This window comes from Panthera pardus, unplaced genomic scaffold (genome assembly GCF_024362965.1).
Source record: "Panthera pardus isolate Hobbes unplaced genomic scaffold, ASM2436296v1 HiC_scaffold_11, whole genome shotgun sequence".
In the NCBI taxonomy this organism is placed as follows: domain Eukaryota; kingdom Metazoa; phylum Chordata; class Mammalia; order Carnivora; family Felidae; genus Panthera; species Panthera pardus.
Window position 1 is genome coordinate 81,635,560 of NW_026526666.1, and position 22,708 is coordinate 81,658,267.

Genomic DNA, 22,708 nt, shown 5'->3' on the forward strand with positions numbered 1-22,708 from the left:
ACTTCCTGCACACCACCATGTGTGCCCCTACCCGACTAGTCTCTCCACCTGGGATGCTCAGGCCCCACCCAGGAGATCTGAAGGAACCCTGCCCATCCGTCCATCTTCCCTGGGCTTTCCATCAGAAATAAACCCTCTCCTGGCCGCTCTGCCAGTTCTGACTCCCTATTTCACATGTAATTGGGATGATTATGATGAGGGTGACAACAATGAAGAGTGACTGAGTACATCCTGTGCGTCCTGTCAGGTTATGAATTAAGTGACCTAATCCTCCCGACCACGGAGCCGGCACTGGTATTAAGCTGCACTTTACAGATTTGGAAATGGGGCCATGTGACCTTAGGCAGGCTGTCTGACCTCTGTGAGCCTCTATTTCCCCCTCCGTGAGACAGAGATGATAAAGGCACGAACCTCATGAGGTTTGTTGTGAGAATTAGGTGACCTGTGCCCCATGAGCCCAAACCTCGCCTCTGCCCTTCTCCAGAGCTATAGTCCTACCACTCAAGAGTTTATCAACAGCTTCCTGTTTTCTGTCTCACTTCTGCTGGCAGTCAGTTTTCTGGTTGGTTCTCCTCTGTCAAGCTGTGTGGCCGTGGGTCAGTCAGTCCTTTTCCTCGGACCTCAGTTTCCTGTTAAAGAAATCTGGAGGGTTTGGCCAGATGGTTCCTGGTGCTCCGCATCTGTGCTGAGACAGTAGCCACTGGTGACGTGTGGCTATTGAGCACTTGAAAATGGGCAACCCAATACCTCCGTGCAACTGAGGAACTGAGTTTCAGGTTTATGTAATTTCAAATCATTTTCATTTTAATAGCTACACGTGGCAAGTGGCTGCTGTATTGGACAGTGCAGGACAAGACTGAGAGATAAGGCTGGAGAAGAAGTTGGAGCCAGTGGTGAAGGCCTTGAGTGCCATGCTCGGGCTTTGTGCCCATCTTCCCAGACAACATGGAAATCCTGCAGTGGGGTAGGAGGGAGAAGCATGGACAGATCTGTCCCGTATAGCAGTCACTCCAGGGGCACTTGGAGAATGCAGGGGCGGAGAAGAGCCTAGGGTCACAGTCCAGAAAAGCAGGGGTGAAAACCAAACCAGACGCAGTGGGTGTAGAGAGGAGAGAACAGATTGCAAGCCAAACCTGATGACTGATTGCATCGGTTGGTGGACAGTGGCAAGGATGACTCCTTGATTTCTCGCTTGGATGGCAGTGGGGGTGGGGGTGGCCTTCACTGAGATGGGTCCATGGGAAGAGCAGCAAGTTCGGTCTATTCCAGCATTCTCTGCCATGGTAACGTGTGTGTCTCTGTCTTCCCCCAACTCATGTGCACCCTCCTGAGGCATCATGGGTTGGGACTTGTCCCTCATCCCTCTGCCTGTTGCTGACACAGCACGATGTGGGCCCAAGGAGGCCTCCGCACGGGTTTGGAATGAGCAAAGGAGCGTTCTGTTGTCCTGGGGTCCAGGAGGAAGGGGCAGGCCTGTTCCCCTTGTTCCTCAGCCCTGGAAGCAGGGAGTGATTTGTCCAAGTTCCTGGGGTGCCCTCAGCAATGTGAGCAACTCCGCCTCCAGAGCAGTTTTCTGAGACTCTGAGAAGCCGCTTGCGGAGCTGAGTCTCATGTGGACCCGAGTCTTAAGTGAACCCATGAGGACACCAAGGCAGGGGATCGGCATACCCGGCTCATCCCTCCGATTATCTGCGTGTTAGCCACATCCCAAGCCGGCCAGACCCGGGACTGTCAGGAAGGGCCCAAGGAGCGATCATTCTTTGCACTTAGGTGAATGAGATTTGTCTGCTCCAATGACTCAGATGCGCATGGACCTGTTAGGAATGACTCTTGGCCATTCGTAACAGACACCTGACTAAGCAGCTGCAATTAGATGGTACGCTGCTTCTCTCTTGTGCTTCTCTCTCCCATGAAATGTGCCTGGAGGAAAGGCCCCCGGGGCAGCGGTGTGCTGGAGCCAGCTTGCTCTAGTGCCTGTGAGTTAACTGTGCCTGGTGACCTCACATTGATCCCTTGAAATCGGCTTTGGTGGGAGTATTTACACCACAGAAATTGGCCAACACTGTAAATCAGGGCTTTTTTTGGGGGGGGGGGCAGCTTCCTAGCTCATCCCTGAGCAGTGCACCCCACAGTCATCAGGGACCCAGGCTCCTTCCTCCTCCTACCCCTCTGGTTTCAGCTTGCGACTTCCGTCTTTACCCGAGTGCCAGCCATTATGTTCTGTGTGAGCTTTCTGCCATCACAGCCCAGGCCGCTCCTGGCTTCCTGTCCAACTCCTGTTTCCGAGGCTGGCTCTTCCTCACCCTGTGGCTGTGTGTCATCTCAGGTGGCAGCTCAGAGGAGAAAAGCCTTCCCTGACCACCCTACCCCAACTCCCCCCTGCCCCCCACCGCCCCGCCGTCCCACACTGCTTTATTTTCTCTAGAGCACAGACTATAATCCTTAATTACCTGGTGGTTTTGTTATTTCCCTTACTAATTATCTCTCTCCCCCACTACACTGGAGGAGCCCTGTGGGCATGGACTGTCTGTCTTGTTCTCTGCTGTATCCCCCGTGCCTCAACAGTGCCTGGATATAGTAGTTGATCAAATATTTGTCACGTGAATAAGGGATAGGAAGCAAAGGTAATTTTGTTTTCTGCATTCTTCCTTTAGGGAGGCATCATGATCATCTTCCCATGTTGCTACCTAGTCTGTAAAGTTAGTCGGACTAGATGTTTTCTGAGGGCAATGAGCTGAGTGAGTGGGAGGGAGGCGAGGGTGAACAGGTAAGTCAGCTCCCTGGCATCGCTCGCAGTGCAAGGTGACTGGGAAAACTGGGCCCTGCTCAGAGGCTTTCATCCACAAAGCAAACTTCCTTGAGCCCCATCTTAGTGTCGGGCTGTTGATGCACGCAGGGGGTAATAGAGCGGGGAATAGTAAGGGCCCCCCCGTTGGACTTGGGCTAATATGGGGATGGATGCACTAGGGACAGACAGGAGGACTAGTTACGATACAATGGGCTAAATGCCCAATAAATGCAGACAGCTGGACCTGTACTGGGGATGCGCACCTCAAACCACATTCATTCATTTGACAAATATGTATTGAGGCCCTACTGTGTGCTGAAAACTCTTCTAAACACCGGGGATACAACAAGCTGGACAAGACTCCTGCCCTCATGACAGTCACATTCTGTGGAGGAGACGAGCAGTAACACACTGTTGAATAAGTGAGCAAAAGCATCTTGGGCAGCAGAAAGTGCTAGGAAGACCACATAACAGGATGTGGGTGTAGGGGATGATGCTGTACGTGGGGTGGCCAGGCAAGACCTCTCTGAGGAGGCGGCCTCTGAGCTGTTACGTTAATGACACAAAGGGACGGGCACCAGAAAATCTGAGTAGAGTGCACTGGCCAGAGGAGGCAGCAAGGGTGAAGTCAGGAGGCTGAGACCAGCCTACGATGGAGCAGCAGGAAGAAGGCCACTTTGGCCGGATGGGAGTGAGGGGAGAAGGGCGGTGGAGACAGCCGTGGGACTAGCGTGAGGCGCGTCATTGAAGCAGTCACCCCCAAACTCAGTGATCGAGATGGAGAAGACTTAATGCAATTTTTTAAAAAATCAACATGAAAGCAAAAAGCCCCATGATGAACAAAATATCAACATTTTAAACAAAAAACCAGATCACTAGCAGTGTTGTGCTGAGCTATCCTGGAACCTGAGGCAAAGGAAAAGTCAGTACTGCTGATCCTGTCCTTATCTGAAGTTTTGAGATGTTGTGTTTTATGGATTTTTTGTCGCTGTTTGTCACGGGCGTCATTACTATGGAAGACGTGTCACCTCATCTCGAGATGATGGTCTCCAGAACCAGACTGCTTGAGTTCCAATTATGGCTTTACCCTTACCTGCTTAGCTGCATGCTTTCAGGCCAGTTTCTTGACCTCTCTGTACCGATTTTAACGTCAAAAAATGGGGCTAATAGTGCCTACCTCTGTGTCATTCCGAGGATTAAATGACCCAATGCAAGCAAAGGACTGAGGACAGCGCCTAGCCCACACTGGACGCGTTAGCCGTAACAGCGGGCAGTGGTACAGCCTTGGTACCCACGGAAGGATTCTAAGCGGGGAGTGTCTGCCGGCAAATCAGGCTGGGGCAGAATATATGTGGAGGCGGGTTGGAGACAGGAAGACCACAAGCTCCTAGGATGGCTAGGGAGGCGGCTGTTGCAAAACTCCACGTGAGAGATGGGAAGATGAAAGCAGCCTGGATATTGGGAGACTTGGGGGTTACTGAGCTGTGCGGGGAGGAGGATGTTGGGCCAGGTCTGGGGAGCGCGACGGCGGTCGGCCCCGGCTCTGGGTCACCCATCCCCGCCTCGTGTTGTTCCAGAGGGAGCTGAAGGAGCAGCTTCAGGCCCTTCAGGACAGCGAGCGGGAGCACACGGAGGCGCTGCAGCTGCTCAAGCGACAGTTGGCAGAAACCAAGGTGAGCCAGGCCTGGGCGCAGGGGCGGGTCCTGCGGGGTGGGCGGGGCGTGGGGCGGGGCCGTCTAGGAAGAGGGGGCGGGGCGTAAAGGTGCCAAACGTATTCTGAGAGGGGCTGGGGTGGGGGTGTGGAACGGAGGCTGGGGCTCACCTGAATGTAAACGGGACAGGACCCATTCCCAGGACTGAGGGCAATGATTTGGGCTGGTGCCTGGCTTTAAGGGTAGGGCTCTTTCTCCCTTCCTGCCCTGGGTGGAAGGTGAGGTGGGACCAGGGACCCTCAGGAAAACTCCCAGTCCTGCAGGGCTGGGAGAATGTACCTGGTCTCTTTTTCCTCTCGCCTTATTAAACACGCCCACCCAGGGGCACCTGGGTGGCTCAGTTGGTTAAGCCTCCCACTTGGGTTGAGGTCGTGATCTCATGGTGAGTGGGCTTGAGCCCCAAATGGGGCTTCGGATTCTGTGTCTCTGTCTCTCTCTACCCCTCCCCCGCTTGTGATCAGTCTCTGTCTCTCTCTCTCTCTCTCAAGTAAATAAATAAACAAAAAAACAAAACCACGCTGGCCCATTGCCAGAGGAGCCAACCCTGAGTATGGGCCCTCGAAGCCCTCCTGATGATTTGTGACCCAGCCTTTGTATCATCCCCCCTCTTAAACTCGGACAGTGGGCCAAACCCTCTAGTCTCTGGCTGCGGTGGTTTGAAAAGAAAGGCTTCTTCTTGACCTGAGAAGGAGGCCCTGGATTCTGATCCAGCCACTAACTCACTGTGTGACTTTGGCTAAACTGCATACTCTTCTGGGCCCCCAGTCTTCCCATCTGTAATGGAGACTCTGCCAAGGTCTTTGCAGCCCTGAAGTTCTAGATCCCGTGGGCTCCCTCTGAGTTCCCCCCACAGATGTCTCACCAACGGGACAAGGCTTGCTTTGATTTCTGCCCTTTCTGGGACCAAAAACTGGCGGCCAGGCCCAGCTGCTAACCTCTACAGTGATTTCAGCCTGGCCCCACTCACTAGCAGGGGTGCAGCTGCCGGCAGCAGCTAGAGCAGAGCCTTAGGAATTTTCTGGGCCTCTGAGGGGTCAGCCTGGGGCCCGGAGAGGCCATTGGAGATCCAGATCTGTGCCTCGGCTTGGCCACCAACCCGTGTGGGGTCTTGGGAAGGTCATGACAAACATTTCTTCAGAGAACATTCTGGACTGCCTGCAGGCAGGACCCTCAGCAGGCAACAGATGAGAACAGTTAGAGGACTCTAGCCTATTTGCCTCCCACAGCCTCAGTTTCCCCATCTGTCCGGTGGTTCAGCACCTCTCAGGTGAAGAGAAGCTAATGGAAGCCTCTCTGTGAATGAGAGCGGAATATTATGGTCTGGTTTTCCCCCCAGCAATCTCTTCTCTCCACTCCCCATTGTTTTTCTCCACTGACCTTTTCCTCCCCTGCTTTCCTGTCCATCTGTCTACCTCTGGGGGGTCCTGTGGGGCCAGCTCCCCCTCCAGTTCCCCCAGCCCTGCTTCCTGTCTGGACTGGGGTGTTTATACAAGAAATGCCTATGGATGCTTTGGAGGTCATATTTCACCTGGTGCCTGACTCGGCTTTCCTGCAGAGCTTGCCCCTCCAGTGGCCCAGCCTGAGGGCCTGTCTGATCTCCCTCCCCAGGCCCAGTGTTTTCTTTGGTCGGTCCTGACCAAGTGACGCATTCTTGGCAGGGTATTTTTCTGAAGCAGCCCCAATTCCTCCAAGCCCCAGTGTATTCCCAGGGATGTGGTGGGCTGGGGTACGGGCTACTTTCCCAGCCACAGCACCAGAGGGACTGGGGGTGGGGTGGGGGTGGCTCTGCCCTAGAAAGAAACTAGAATAAACGGGGCACACCGGTTGAGTGGAACCTTTCTCTGTGCGGGTAATTGTGTTTCCCATTCATTGTTTCACTGAACCCCGCGGAATGTCATCTCTATGACAGTGGGACTCCCCAGAACCTAGCACAGTGCCTCCCACACACAATCAGTAGTTGTAGAACAAGTGAGTGTGTGCGGGGGGTTGGGGGGGACGCAACTTTTGATGGAGGAATGTTATCTCCATTTTATTGGCAAGGAAACTGAGGCACAGAGAGGTTGAGGAACAAGCCTAAGGCATCACAGCTAGTAAGTGGCTAGTTGGCAGCTTACTGTCCAGTTTTGTCAGAACCTAGTTCTGGCATATTCCAGGCATGTGCTGGGGTGTCCTCAGCAAGATCTATGGCTTTGTGGTCAATAGGACAGGTAGGCTGGGAGGGGGGAGGACCTTTCAGGGACAGCCTTGAATCACGTGTGGTAGCTGGCTGTCACTCCGATGTTGTTCTTTTGAGCTGACCTCTCCCTGCCTGTCTCCCTTTTCCTACCCATCTTCTTTCGTCCTGGAGACACTAGCCCGTACCCTAAAAAGAAGACAGAGTCTGCACTCACCTCTGCAGAGCAACTTTTTGCAAGACTCTTTCCCCCTTCACCTCTCAAGCAGGTTCTGACTGCCAGCCTGTGCCAGGCCCTGGGATGGGCACAGGAAGCGCAAGGCTGAAAAAGACGTCATTCCTACCCCCGGGGGGTTCATCCACTAGCTGGAGCCACATAAAATGTGAGACTGTGTATTAGGAATATTTACAAAATGCTCTGGAGACATTTAACTATTTAACTGCCTGAAAAAGTTAGGGAGGATGTCACCGAGGAGGTAGCTTTCAAGCTGGGTCTTGCAGGATGAGTAGGAGTTTGCCTGTTAAATAAAGAGTTTGTTGGGGGTGGGGCCCATTCTAGGCAGGTGTAATTACAATGCAGTGGCACTAGAGAGGTGAGCTGGGGTCAGATTGAGGACTCTGAATGCCAGGCTAAGGAATCGAGTGTTTTACTGGTTATCAAGGAGCCAAGAAATGTTCCTAAACACAACATTGGCTTTGACCCACTTTGCACATCAGAAGGATCACTCTGGCAGTGAATTTGTTGCCAAAGACCCAGAGTTGACTTGCGGACCGAGAGAGTTGGATGGGCTGTAGGATCCCAGGAGTATGTGTAGTTGAGGCAGGTGGAAGGATGAATGTGGTGCTCAGGAGACACTCAAGACCATGGCTAAGGACACGGGAGCCATCCTCAAAGCCATGGGGTCAAACAGGAAGGAGGCCATGTAGGTGAGAATGGAAGGAGCTGGCCCAGAGAGAGCAGCCATAGAGGTGGGAGGCAAACCAGAACCTGCCGCCGGTAGAGGGTGGCCAGTGCACCAAACACTGTCATAGAGGGGTTGAGAAGGAGCCGGAAGGGGTGGCCGTGGGATTTGGGGGTCCTTGGAGGGCAGCAGCAGATGATGCAGGAAGGGCAGGCCCCGTCACCCCCGCCGTGACCCGCCCAGAAGCCTCAGGGTGCAGGAAGGGGCTCCGGGAGGCCACAAGCAGCCTGGCTGTTCATCCCCAGCTTCTCCCCCGCCCCCTTTGTCTGCCTGGCGCTCTGGGTGGGCATGCGCGGGGAGGCTGGCCCACTGCCAGCACTTCTTCCTGCTGCCGCGACAGGAGGGAACTGGCCCTAATTGAGCCTTTGTTGAACCTCCCACAGAGCCCTGGGCACTGAACACAGCGGGGTCTCTGACTCTGTGAACTCCCAGCCAGAATCCCACAAAGTAAAATTGCAGGGGCAGGTCCCACACGCTGCTGCTGCCTGGCCACACTTCTGTATCCCGTGTTGTCCTGACTCCGGCTGCTCCCCACACCCCCGGTTGACATCCTGCCCCTCCTTCGGGCCCCAGCTCAGAAGCCATCTCTCAGTGAAGACTTTTAGGGTGTGCCTGTTAGAATGGATCCCCTTTAATAACCAGGCTCTTTTTCTGCACTTCAGACAATGGCGTGCATTTTGTGAACATGCCCTCGCTTAGTCTTCACCAGAACCCTGCGACGTGGTTGCGTTACCCCTTTCACAGAGAAGAAAACAGGCTCAGAGACATTAGGCAACCGAGGTTTCCACAGCTAGAGACCCAGAGCTGGGATTCTCACCCAGGCTGGTGGGTACCAAAGCCTGCGCCCTGCACCGCTCAGGCCCCTCCTGAGCCTGCCAATGCCCGCGGGAACAGAGAAATGTGCAAGTCCAGTCTTGCCTCCTGTGATCGTGGCTTTTGCCTCCAGCTCTTGTTTTTCAGCCAGGGGGTCTCAAGGATGAGCGACCGCCAAGGTTTGCCCGGCACATTGCAGTTTATAAAGCTCTCTGCCATCTGTGATCTCCTTGTCATCTTTGCTTGAACCCCATGTGTGATTTTTTAAATTTTAATTTTATTGTTTGTTTGTTTTTAAGACTCCATGCCCAACATGGGGCTTGAACTCACAACCCTGAGATCAAGAGTCTTATGCTGTACTGACTAAGCCAACCAGGCACCCCTGAGTGATTTTTTTTTTTTTTTTAAAGAAAGACCTCACTGTATCCTGGACTGAACTCAGCGTCTTTTCCTGCCCCCCTGTTCTCCCCCAGCTTCTCTGTCCCTCCCACCCCCAAGCCAGAAATCTGGGCATCATCCTCACACCGTTCTTTCCTGTACCCCTACAGCCAGCCTGTCAGTCACCGGGGCTAAAGAGACTGCCCCCAAATGTCTTTCAAGCCCGCAGCCCCTCTAGTGCAAGCCTCAGTGTCTCACCCAGAGCACTTCATGAGTGTCCTGATGGGCACGTGGAAGTGTGTGCCATCCCCGGCCATGCCAGCCTGACATGCCATTGCACTTTAACAGGTGCCGTTCCCACCACGGAGTGTGCCCTTCCCCACCCTTTCCTCTCGCCGTGCCAAGGCTCTCGGTTTCCTCTTCTCTCCCAGGGGTCACCCCATCTGCTCCCCCTGGCATAACCCCTGATGACTGTCCCCACAGTCTTCCACCAAAAGCTTGCGGACCACCATCGGTGAGGCCTTCGAGCGGCTGCACCGGCTACTGCGCGAGCGGCAGAAGGCCATGCTGGAGGAGCTGGAGGCGGACACGGCCCGCACGCTAACCGACATTGAGCAGAAAGTCCAGCGTTACAGCCAGCAGCTGCGCAAGGTGCAGGAGGGGGCCCAGATCCTGCAGGAGCGGCTGGCCGAAACCGACCGACACACCTTCCTGGCTGGGGTGGCCTCCCTGTCCGAGCGGTACGTGCCCGCCACCGGCTGCCTTCCCCAGACGGGCATCCCGTCCCCAGCCTGTGTGGGGAGATGGCCCTGGAGGCAGATGGGGTGGTTAGCAGAGAATTCATTCACTCACATCTTCATCAGACAGTTACGGGGCATTGGCTGTGTGCCAGAGCCTGGTCTAAGGCTTTATGTGTTTCTATCGTTCTATATGTAATAAGTAGAATCATAGAATATTACTTACAGTACAATGTTATTTATGTTATAGTACAAGTACATATTATAGTCTTTATAATAACATTGATATTATTGATAATAAATAATATTTATATTATTATAATCCTGTTAGCTCCCTTGCTGTCATCTCCATTTCACACGTGTAGAAATAGGCACAGAGAAGCCACGTCAATTGGCCGAGGCCCCTCATCTAGTATATGACAGAGCCAGGATTCAACTCCAGGTCTCTCTTGTCCCATCGCCACCGTTAGAAATAATAACACTTAATTATCGGTCGGTTGATGATCAATACTGACAGCTAACATCACGTATTTGGTGTTGACCGTGAGCCAAGCACAGTGATAAGCATTGTACATACATGACGCCATGTAATCCTCACCACAAGCCTAGGAGGCAGGTGCTATCATAGCACCCATTTTAAAGATAAGGAAACTGAGGCTAGGAGAGGTAGGAAGTGGCACAAGCAGGCACTTGAACCTGGGGCTGGCAGACTTTAAATACACGGCCTTGCTCCCTGTCAGCTGCCCTGAAGGTGGCTGTGGGGCCCCCCGTGTGTTGGGACAGAAATCCGGCCCCCAATGCAGCCTGCTCTCCTGCTTTCCTTCCAGGCTTAAAGGGAAAATCCATGAGACCAATCTGACTTACGAAGACTTCCCGACCTCCAAGTACACAGGCCCCCTGCAGTACACCATCTGGAAGTCCCTGTTCCAGGACATCCACCCAGGTAAGGCCCTTCCTGCCAGTTACCAACAGGGCCAACGAAGAGGCAAGGGTTATCCTGGGCAGGAGCTAAGGAGGGGGTGGGGGGGTACATCCCAGCCCAGCTGCCTGCTCTAATCACAGCCTGGGGGCAGGGCAGAGGGATGAGAAGAGTTTCTTGCTGAGCACCTATTGTGTTCCAGGGCTCGTGCTGGGCACCTGCATAATCACTCAGCTCAGTGAGTCCTCATACAACCATGAGGTCGGTTCCATTAGTGTATCCATTCTCCAGATGAAGAGACTGAGGCGTTGGACAGTTCATTCATCCATCCTATACATTCAGCACATATCAAACCCCCTGCTTCACACCACGTGCTAGTCTAAGTGTTGGAGATGTAGCCGTGAGCAACACAGGCAAAAGGTCCCTGCCTTTGTGGATCTTACATCATAAGGAGAGAGAAAATAAAAGTAAATAAGTAAATTCCATAGTTCATTAGATAAGGATAAAAGATAAGGAAGGGAGCGAGGGGATGTTGAGGTAGGATAGAGATTTTAGGTGGAGGACCCAGTTAGAAGACCTCACCGAGAAGGAAGCATAGAAGTAAAGGCCTGGGGGCAGCTGGGAGGCTCACTCAGTTGGGCGTCTGACTCTTGATTTCAGCTCAGGTCGTGATCTCACAGTTTGTGGAGCTGAGTCCCACATTGAGCTCTGCACTGACAGTGCGGAGCCTGCTTGGGATTCTCTCTCTCTCCCTCTCTCTCTCTGCTCATTCTTTCTCTCTCTCACTTCCCCGACTTTCTCTCAAAAATAAATAAATACTGAAAAAAAAAAAAAAAAAGAAGAAGTAAAGGCCTGAAGGAAGAAGGAGAGTGATCCATGCAGGTTTCTGAGGGAAGAGTGTTCCTGGCGGTGGGGATAGCAAGTACAAAAGAGCAAGCCTGACGTGTACAAGGAACAGTGAGGAGACTCATGTGGCTAGAGTAGAAGAGAGTAGAGGTGAGGAGGTCAGGGAGGCAGCAGTGGCCAGCCCGTGAGGGCCTACAGGCCAGCGTGAGAACTTCAGATTTCACGCTGAGTGAGATGGGAGCCGTTGGAGGGTTTGGGGACAGGCAGTGACGTAAGCTTAACTTCCTAGCGGCTCCCTCTTGCTGCTGGGTTGGGACCGGACTGAAGGGGATGGAGGGTGGAGGCTGGGAAACTGGTGGAGGCTACCACAATACTGCAGGCGAGGTGATGGTGGCTTGGAGCAGGGTGATGGCAGTGGAGGTAGAAAGGAGTGATCAGATTTAAGATATATTCTGAAGGGAGAGCCGACAGGATTTGCTAACGAATGGGAGAGAACTGGGGTGGGAGAGAAAGAAGACAAGGAAACTACAGCGATTTGGGCTGAGGTGCCTGGAAGGACAGAGCTGTAAGCGTGTGAGGTCTGCAGTACCGATGAGATGTCCAAGTGCAGGTGTAGAGAAGGCAGTTGGGATGACACGTGCAGTACAGGACAAGGGTCAGGGCAGTGTCGGCATCGCGTGGACAGTATTTGATGAGCCTAGGTGAGATCACCTAGAAAGTGAGAGTGGAGGGAAGAGAGATGAAGTCACTCTAAACTTTGGAGCCCTGGGGCACTCCTAGAGGTTAGGGACAGGAGGGAGACCCAGCCAAGAGGACCAGGAAGGAGCAGCCAGAGAAGTGGGAGGGGAACCTGGGTGAGTCCTGGAAGCCAAGTAGAGAGTGGCTAATGGCAACAAAGGCCGCTAAGCCAAGTGAGAGAACCCGGAACTGACTGTTCTCTGGCAACATGGAGGTCTTCAGCGACAAGAGCTTTGGTGGAGCCACAGGGGCCTAAGCCGGATAGGAAGCTGTCCGAGAGAGAGAAAGGGACATGAGGCATCTGGGTGGCTCAGTCAGTTGATTTGATTTGGCTGAGCATCCAACTTGGTTTCAGCTCAGGTCATGATCCCAGGGTCGTGGAATCGAGCCCTGCATTGGGCTCCAGGCTGAGCGTGGAGCCTGCTTGGAATTCTCCCTCTCTCTCTCTCTCTCTCTCTCTTCACCCCCGCCCCCCCGCCTTCACTCATGCTTGCTTGCACACGCACTCCTCTCTAAAAATTAAAAAAAGAGAGAATGGGAGGGGAGCGAGCGGAGACAGTGCTTTCAAGGAGTTTTATTTAAGGGAAGGAGCGAGAAGGCGGCAGAGGCTGTTGAAGGTGGGAGAAGTAACAGCCTATCTGTGGGTGATGAGAAAGACCCAGTGGCAAAACCGAGGGTGCAGGGCAGAGAGAGGTGCTGCAGGGACAGCCAGGAGTGGGGTCTGCTGCTGCCTCTTCTGACAGCTCATCTTCAGGAGCCCAGAGGAGAGAGAATAAATGGGCAGCGGTGGGAGCTTGAGGGAACTCTCTGCCCATAGCCTCCCCTTTCCTAGCGAGGTAGGAAGCAAGGTCATGCGCTGAGATGATGATGGGCAAGAGGAGGTAATGGGAGGTTTGCTGGGAGAGAAGGTCTGAACAGGTTTCTAGTAGAGTGAGTAGACCCTGGGACCCGAAATCATACAACCTACAAAGGCACCACATCCTTTAGAGGTAAGACAAGGATATAAAGGGGAATCCTCCCTCAGAGGTCGGCACTATTATTATCCTCATTTTTTCAGATTAGAAAGCAGGCACAGAGCTGTTAGGAACAGATGTCTGAACCGGGCGCTGAAGGCTGATGGCTTTGCCACTCCGGGAAGGCTGGGGCCTGGTGGTGCCTCCAGACTGTCCCCAGTGTGGGGAGCTGCATGGGCAAAGGCAGTGGGGGAGGAGCATGAATGAACCCAGGATGCTCATGATTGGGCCTTCCAGGTAGGGATGGAGAGAGGCTGAAGGCACCACTGAGCGTGTGAATGCTGGACAGAGATGGGCGGTTGGTTCCCTGTAGGTGGCTGAGGACCACACTTGATGTATCAATACTGATTTCCCAGGAGTGAAGGGACAGCTCCTGGTACTTTTTTTTTTTATTAATTTTTTAAAAAAATATTTATTTTTAAAAAATTTTTTTAATGTTTGTTTGTTTTTTGAGAGAGAGAGGGGCAGACTGCAAGCAGGGGAGGTGCAAAGAGAGAGAGACAGAGACAGACACAGAATCTGAAGCAGGCTCCAGGCCCCAAGCTGTCAGCACACAGCCCGACGTGGGGCTCAAACTCACAAACTCTGAGATCATGACCTGAGCCAAAGTCAGACACTTAACCAACTGAGCCACCCAGGCACCCCATTCCTGGTACTCTTAAATCTGGATCTGTGCCTAGTCTGGGGAAGGGTGCATTTTCCAGCAGACTGGGGGGACTCTGGGTTATCCTCTTGGGGTCCTTCTGGCCTCTATGTGCTCCTAGACGTGGAGGGACCTCCACACTGAGACCCAGCAGGATGAGGGCCACACATGGGTGAAACTGCATAACTCAAGGAGGCAAGAAGCGCGTCCCCCACCATTGACCCAGGGCAGCCCCTCGGGCGGCTGGTCTCAGGAGCTCTATCTGTCTTGGCTACCACCCGCTGCGTCCTTGTGACAGCTTAGAGAGGCAGTCCAGGCACCTCGGCCTGACGATCCAGGCCCTATAAGACCTGCGCCCTGCCATTCTCTCACTCTCCCTTCCACATCATACTCAGCCACACCAAACCATCTTCTGGTCTTAAATGAGCCATATTCTCCCTCCTCCACTTTCACACATGCTGCTCCCTTGTGCCCTCTACACAAACCTCAGGCTTTGATGACTAACTCCTACTCCCCTTCATGTCTTAGTTTATAAACACCTCCTCTGGGAAGCCTTCCTGGGTTTCTTCAGGTAGCCCTGCACTTTTCTGATCTCACTCTTTTGTCAATGTGTGTGTAGCTGTCTGTGTCGCTAGACTTTTAGCTCAGGGTCAGGCCTGGGTCTAATTCATCACCGTAGATCCCTAGAGCAGCCAGCACGGTAAATGTTTGTGGAAAAGTAAATAAAGAAATGAATGAATCCGAGTCTCAGCTCTGCTATTAGAATAAAGTAGGTACTCAGTAAGTATTTTTGAATGGAACTTGCCACACATCCTGAACAAGTCACTTCTCCTCTGAGCCTCAGTTTCCTCCTCTGTAAAATAGGGATGTTAGCCCCTTCCCAACTCCCTCACAAGTGAGTAAATGGATGTGGGAACTTGCTGGTTGCCCCAGAGCAGGGTTTCTCAACATCAACACTATTGACATTTGGAGCTGGATAATTCCTTATTTAGGAGGCTGTCCTGTGCATGATAGGATGTTCAGCAGCATTCCTGGTATCTACCCAACTAGATGCTCCCCTCCCCAGTTTTGACAACCAAAAATGTCTCCAGACATTGTCCAATGACCCCTGCGAGGCAAATCGCCCCAGTTGAGAACCACTGACCCAGAGAAAACTGCGTGGAAGAGGGGCTGAAGGAGCAGTAGTCTGTGCCCTGAACATCCTGCCAAGGATAGCGGTCCCTGGGGAGTTCAGAGACCAGTGACCTGGTTAGCCAGGCCCCTTCCTTTGTCTGTAGGGCCTGTGAAGTCACTATGGCTCCTCTGCCAGCACCAAGGCCCTTTATGTCCAGATGGGAGGGGCAGGCGCCCCCAGGGAACTAGCCCATGGATTCTAGCAGCTTCCTGCCTGCCCTGCTTCCAGTTTGGGCTTCCTATTGGGTCATCTGAGAACTCCATTTAGCACCTGTCACTCCCCTTGCTTTGGAACCTCCACTCTCTACCCACCACCCACCCCCTGTCCCACCCTTCAGCCGACATTGGAAACCCTCCAACTGCCTGGCCTGATTGTTGCTGCCCCCAAGCACAAACTTTCTCCCCAGCCAGACCAGGTGGCCTCTGCTCCCAGGACACCAGACACTGCCTGCCTTCTTTGCTTTTACCATCTGCCTCTTCTGGGTGGCTCGCCCCTCCCCCTGCTCACCTGAATCCAGTCATTTGTGGGTTCCAGCGTGCTCACCACCTAGCTGTGTAGCCCAGGGCAAATCACTGCCCTCTCTGGGCCAGTTTTCTCCTCTGTAAAACAGGGATGGAGAAGATGTGATTTATCTCCCAGCCTAGGGATAAGAATTAAATAAAATTATCTATTTGTGATAATAATCCCGGAACTTAGTAAGAACTTGATACTTGTTTATCATTATTATAATGACAAATCAGTTGGTTCCTCAGTCTTGCTGAGCAGGCTTTCTGGAGCCACACAGAGGAAAGAACATGGTGTGACAAGGCTTTAACTCAAGTTCCAACTCTACTTCCACCCCAAGTGGCAACCTGAGCAGGCCACTTAACTCAGAGAAGTCTCCTTGGAACCTCAGTTTCCTCTTCTGGAAAATGGGATGGTAACTTGCACTCCTAGGGCTGCTGTGGTATTCCCATGAACCAGTGGGTGTGAACGTGTTTCTCAAATGCCAGTATGGCGCAGAGGGGGCCGAAGAGGTGGGAGAACTGGGGCAGCAGATTATGTAAGGGCCTGGCCAGAGGAAAGAGCTGGCAGCGTCTCCTGTCCTATCAGGCTTCTGAAGGGTCAAGCCACTGTCCTTGAGAACAAAGAGGAACCAGCCATCTGCTGCCAAGTGATAGTACTTGACTAGGGGGTTTCTCTGCTGCTTGGGCCTGTGATGTGTGGTTGAAGATGGCCAGAACACATTTTCCTGGGGCCTCCACAGTCCATGCCCGCCCTAAATGCCTTTGACCTCGAGGTCTCAGGCTTAAATGGGCTGCTTCAATACCTGCTTTTTGTTTTTATAAAACAGTGTGTCAGGACCTAGAAAAGAGCTCTGATCTGTACTATAGTGAACCCCAGGGGACTGGTTTGTTTTGCTGAGGTCTGGCACTTCTCCCAAGGATAAAGGATGGGTGGAGGGATTGCCAGTCTCCACCCCGGACTGACGTCTCAGAGCGGAGAAAAGGTGTTGCTAGGCCCCCTTCTAGGTCTGTCTGTGGTCTGAAGGCTGTTACTCCTGCCAGCCGTCGCCTCAGGGAGGGTGGGAAGGAGGCCTGGAAGACAGAACCTCTGTTTATGAGGAGATGGGAGACCCTGGAGGTGGACCCCAGCCTGTCCTTTGGAGTGTAAAAAGCTTCTGAGAATCAGGCCACGCCCTATGCCAATAAGAATACCAGGCCCCGCCCCTAGCCCTGCCCCTGAGATGTGGAACTCAGCACCCAGTTATCAGGCCCCTCCCCCACCTAGTCCCGCCTCTACTGCCAGCACTGCCCAATGAACAGCAGACCCCGCCCCTAGGCCCACCCAATGAGTGGCGGGCCCTGCCCTCACCCAGTCCCCTGGGCTTCCAAGCTGAGGCTCCACGCCCAAGGAGCTGGCACTCTACGCAGTCAGGATTTCCTCTGCACTGCAGGCTCATCTTTGTGGGCCCAATCTCAGAACCACTGAGAGCCCACTTGGCTGCCTCCTGGAGCGCCCTCCCCACTCATCGGTGGCACTGGAAGTGGCCCACGTTGCCCCACATTAGGCTTGAGAGTCTGGGGCTGAGCCCTCCATCTGGTGTGCTAGTGTCTCCGCCCCTCCCCCGCCCCGTCGCACGGTCCTTCTGCCCTGAGCTGCAGTTCCTGCCTGTTGCTGACCTCCTAGATCATCCTGAGCACCACAGGCTCCCGCGTGGCACTCAGAACTGCCGCTGCCCACACCTTGGCTTTGTGCGTGCTCTAACCCTTCCTCTGTACACGCCTGAGTGTGACCCGCATTCCACAGCCGGGAGGAGTGGCCCATCTGTGTCTAATTAGATTTTTCTTTCCCTTACCTCCCTTCACACATAACTTCCTACACCTCCCTCCCACCTCTCACCTCCTGACCCCACTGTGGGAATTCCTACATTCCATGTGGCAGGAGCCTCTGGTTCTGACAGGCTGCCCTGTGACCGCTCGGACCACAGGGTAAAACATATGTCCACTGATCCAGTGTCTTCCTTCCCCTGACTCCCCCTCTTCCATGTCCCTGGATAGAGAATTGTGATTCCACTGACTGACCCCTCTATTCACAGGGCTAATTGTTTCCATGCATCCCTCTGAGTTCAAAGAACAGGAAAGGAGAATGTAAAATGCAAAACTAAATTTACTCCTAACGGAGCTCGTAGAAAGAGCTCGATGTAAGTCAACGGTCGACAGCTTTGTTAGTGGCCTTGTGAACGGGAGCACCAGTTCAGAAACTGGCTGTTGCTCCCTGTTGGTGACAGTTGCCACCACTGAGGCGTTTTATTTCCGTGCATGCGTGCAGCCAACAGAGGTGATAGAAGGAGGGGGTAAGGCTCCAGCCAAGTGTAGTCATGTTCCTGCTTCACCAGATAACGAAACCACCAGAGAGCAGGATGAAGAAATTGTTCGCTCCCGGGTACTGGCAGCAGGATTCCTTTTCCTCACCCTTCCTCGCCTCTGTCTTGCTCTGGCCTGGAAATGGTCATCCAGGCTCAGGAAGGCCACTTCCAGGTTCTCCATCTTCTGGTTGGGCATCAGCTCCGTCACGGAGGAGAGAGTAAATAGAACCCTTGACATGAGAGTGCATGAGACTCTGAGAGCCAGACCTGCTAAGCCAGTGTGGCCAGCCCGGAACAGGATGACCCAGCCTGTGCCACCTGTCCACGAGAACACAAGCAAGGGCCAGTTTAATTTGGTGAGCCTTTCTGGAAACGCTCACCATGCCTGTCTCTGTGCTGGGCACCGGGCGCACAAGGGACAGCCTATCTGCATGGTACACAGCCCTTACCCTCCTGGTGCAAATGGTGCAAAAAGATGTGGGCACAGAAGACAATACCCCTTATACAACCAGAACACAAAATTAAGGAATTTCAGAAGAAAGAGCAACCAGGGAGCAACCACCTTCCTGTGGGCAACCAGGAAGGCTTCTCACAAGATGGGCCCTGGAGTTGAGCCTCATGCAGAGGTGATTACAACAAGCAGGGAGGAGGCAGTGGAGGGGCAGTCCGGGTGAAGGTGTCGGGGCTGCGTGTGGTGGAAGTGACGTGTGACAGGTAGAGCTGGGGCTGGATTGCACATGACCTTGCTTAGTCCTCGCCCTGCCTTTGAGTGCTGGGTGACCTGAGATTAGTCACCTCTCCTCCCTGGGTCTCATTTTCCCCATCTGTCAAGTGGAAGAGTCGGCCTAGAATCCATGGTTTTCCGCTTTTTCAGACCTGTCACCTACATTTCATAACAAATAGTTTGCAATGTCTCAAAGGTAATAATAACCTTTCCACAACTGCACTATGTATATAAACTTGAGAAACGTATATATACAGGTATGTATATACATACTCTGATGACAATGTAAAGGAAAAATAGAAGGAAATGATTTATAATAAAATATTGTGTATGCCAATCTGTACATGCTCACTCACAGCCACAGTGGAAAACATAATGAAGCAGTCAGGTGCTCACACCGTAGATGAAACACGACTGTGCCTCACATATGGTCCACAACAGGTAGGTTATATGAGTCAGTGGCATTTTTCTCAGACATATACTTTCCCGAAAAGTGAACAATTCTCAGCAAAGTTCCAAACAAACCAAGTTCAGTCTCCCCTCAGTTTACATGGTAGTAATACTCAGTCTGTTAAAACTGTACAAAATGATTTCCTTCCCGGGGCACTTGGGTGGCTCAGTCGGTTAAGCATCCAACTTCAGTTCGGGTCATGATCTCCTGGCTTGTGGGTTCAAGTCCCCCGGTAAGGCTCTGTGCTGACAGCTCAGAGCCTGTAGCCTGCTTCGGATTCTGGGTCTCTGTCTCTCTCTGCCCCTCCCCTGCTCACGTTCTCTCTCTCTCTTTCTCTCTCTCTTTCTCTATCAAAAATAAACATAAAAACTTTTTTAAAAGATTTCCTGTTTATACATAAAAGGGAGTTAAGTTGTAATTTTAGGTCATTATAAAAGTGATTTTTCATCCACATGATTGTCTGCTTGAGCATTTGAAAATTTATGGGTGGCAAAGGGGTCGTGGGACTTCCCTGTGCATTTCATTCAGGGCATTTACAAATTTTTTTTAATTTTTTTAAGGTTTATTTTTTTAATGTTTTTTTTTATTTTTAATTTTAATTTTTTTAATGTTTATTTTTGAGAGAGAGACAGAATGCAAGCTGGGGAGGGGCAGAGAGAGAGGGAGACAGAATCCAAAGCAGGCTCCAGGCTCTGAGCTGTCAGCACAGAGCCCGACCCGGGGCTCAAACTCACGAGCTGTAAGATCCTGACCTGAGCCAGAGTCGGATGCTTAACCAACTTGAGTCACCCAGGCGCCCCTCATTCAGGGCATTTAGATGCATGGATCCCACCTACTGAGGAAACCCACACCCCACCCCACAGATTTCCTTATCCCCCAGTCCCAGGGTGATTACCAGCACCTGGGATAATCTTTAAGCTCTCTCAGTTCTGAAGTTCCCTAATTCTGGATTTCATTATGGTTTACTCAGCAAACTTTTGTGGGGTGCCCACTATGTCCTTGCCCCAGGCATTGGCAACGAACAAGCAGCCACAGCTTCTGCTCCCCTGCAGCCAGGCTTAAATCTGGAAGGACTTCAGCTATCGCCCTTCCATTTTACAGAGGAGGAAGCTGAGGACCAGAGAGGGCAGGCATCACATGTGTTCAGCATCACACAGCCTCCTGGGCACCAACCAGAACCTGGCCCTCGGGGAGACACCACAGAGTGGATCCCCAACCTTCTCTCCACTTATCTTTTCTCCCTCCTCCGCCCCCTGCAGTGCCCGCCGCCCTGACCCTGGACCCGGGCACTGCCCACCAGCGCCTGATCCTGTCCGACGACTGCACCATCGTGGCCTATGGCAACCTGCACCCACAGCCGCTGCAGGACTCGCCAAAGCGCTTCGACGTGGAGGTGTCGGTGCTGGGCTCTGAGGCCTTCAGCAGCGGCGTCCACTACTGGGAGGTGGTGGTGGCGGAGAAGACCCAGTGGGTGATCGGGCTGGCCCACGAGGCGGCCAGCCGCAAGGGCAGCATCCAGATCCAGCCCAGCCGTGGCTTCTACTGCATCGTCATGCATGATGGCAACCAGTACAGCGCCTGCACCGAGCCCTGGACGCGGCTCAACGTCCGTGACAAGCTCGACAAGGTGGGCGTGTTCCTGGACTACGACCAAGGCCTGCTCATCTTCTACAACGCCGACGACATGTCCTGGCTCTACACATTCCGCGAGAAGTTCCCGGGCAAGCTCTGCTCCTACTTCAGCCCGGGGCAGAGCCACGCCAACGGCAAGAACGTGCAGCCGTTGAGGATCAACACGGTCCGCATCTAGGACGGCGCAGGGAGCCCATAGGGGCCACCTGGGCCACGGCCACCAGCAAGAGCTCTGCCCAGGGGACAGAGCCCAGGACTCCGGTCCAGTGTAGCCCCCACACCCCGTGAGGCCTCGGGCTGGGTGTTTACCCTTCAGCCTCCATTTCCCTTCTATATTGGTGGTCATGCTCCATGATTCTTAAATGCCATCAGCATTGGTGTCCTGTAGTTCTGACCTTGATGGGGAGGCAGCTTTGGTCCCAGGATATGACATGGCTTCTCCTCAGGGCGGCCCCTGCCCAGCCCTCATCCCCATCCTCTGGGCGGCGGGGAGGGGGAGCTTCTCCCTGTCTCTCTCCTGCCCACATGCCCTGACCTCAGGATGTGTCAAGAGTGTTGCCAGCAGTTGGCAGCCTGAAAGATACATGAAACCCACTTATGCTTCCAGGTCTAAGACTTGCCCGGCACCCCACCGTGGGCCATTTGACCCTTGATCCCAGCCCACAGTGGACACAGGCTGTAGCTGGTCCTAGGGTTCCCGAGAACCACCTCTCCTTCTACCTCTGGACCAAGAGCTTTATGGTTCCTGTTTCTCCCACTGACCTGCAGGTAGAGATGATGCTGTGGCCTGTGGGAGGCACCCGGTCACTGAACCCACGTGTTACGGTCACTGTGCCATCAACTTCCAGCCCGCGGGTCTAAAATCAGGATGATGGCACGCAAGGCTGATGCAGAGCCCGGTAGCCTAAAAGCAGCTGCAGGACACGCATCACTGGGTGATGGAGGTCTCCAGAGGCTTAAATAAGGGTCCAAACCGGCCTCTGTGACCAGGCTTAGGGTGCGGGGAGGCTGAGGGGAACAGTTGTCTCAGGCGAGCACTGGGACAGGCTGTTGGCTGGGACTTCCCATCAGGCTTGGCGTCTGTCTCAGTTAGGATCCTGTTGCAGAAAACAAGAGCTGCTTTAGCTAGTTTAATTTGACAGCATTTATTATCACATCCCTGATTTGCAAAATCATTGGAAGGGCTGGAGGAGCAGACTCCTTGCTGAATTTCCAGGAACAACTTGCGGCTCCCACCTGCAGGAAGCCACTGCATCAGGAAGCTGCTGACCACAGAACTGTGTTCCCTCCACTGCTGGCCGGGCCGGCAAATTGGTGTCCTGAGGCTTGCCTCTGTCCCACTCAGTTTAGTTCTCAAATCCAAATCTCTGTGAGGGATACTGTTGGGGAAACATAAATCAGATCCAGAACTTTGGCGGCAAGGGTGCCTGGGAAACGTAGTTTTCTTTCTTCTCACTGCAGCCATGCAAAAAGGCCCGGAAGGATGTTTAGGTGTTGAACAAGCCCATCCACAGTTTTTGTCACTGGAGTTCACCTCCAGGCCTTGGCTTTGAAGCAGCAGAGCCTCCACGTGTCCTGCTCCGTGGCCCTGTCCCTGCCCGAGGGCAAGAGCCCAAGAGGTGGATCTATCCGCAGCACTGGCCGAATGTCTCAAGCCTTCACTTCGCTCTCTAGTCCTGGAGCCTAGATTCTGAGCTTGTGGGGTCCCTGACCACCCTCATCCCAAAGGAGCCAGACTAGCTGAACTTGGGGGGCTCCCACCTCACAACTGCTGCCCATTGGGGTCCCCCGTGGGCAGGAGGAATCCTCATTCTCACCTCACCCCTTCATCTACCAGAAGCTGGGCCACCCCCCAGCAGTATTTTTATTTTAAATGTTTCCCATTTTGTGAGTTATGAATTTGTATTAAATTAAAGTTACAGAATGTCAGTGGTCAGTTCTATTCATTTTGACAAAGGCCTGCCTTTTCTGTCCCAGGTGGTATTCATGTATTAACATGGCTAATCCACAAAGCAAACCTACTGGGTATGTAATATTATGCCCACTTTACAGAGGTGGAAAATGAGGTTCAGAGAGAAGACATGACTTGCCCACAGTCCCAAGTCCATGCTGGGAAGCAGTGGAACTTGGATTAGAACGGAGTTCTAGGGGCGCCTG

At 53.1% G+C, this 22,708-nt stretch overlaps 1 protein-coding gene across 2 annotated transcripts in view; it reads left to right on the forward strand.

Moving 5' to 3' along the window:
- The window catches only part of TRIM62 (tripartite motif containing 62), a 31,004-nt gene extending 8,524 nt beyond the window's left edge, over positions 1 to 22,480 (forward strand). For both annotated transcript variants that reach the window (XM_019429903.2, XM_019429904.2), the window contains 4 exons: positions 4,366 to 4,461; positions 9,310 to 9,566; positions 10,391 to 10,506; positions 20,179 to 22,480. In XM_019429903.2, the coding sequence (XP_019285448.1) occupies positions 4,366 to 4,461; positions 9,310 to 9,566; positions 10,391 to 10,506; positions 20,179 to 20,729 (1,020 nt within the window). In that variant the 3' untranslated portion in view covers positions 20,730 to 22,480. The remainder of the gene's footprint in view (positions 1 to 4,365; positions 4,462 to 9,309; positions 9,567 to 10,390; positions 10,507 to 20,178) is intronic.
- Positions 22,481 to 22,708: the final 228 nt, after the last annotated feature.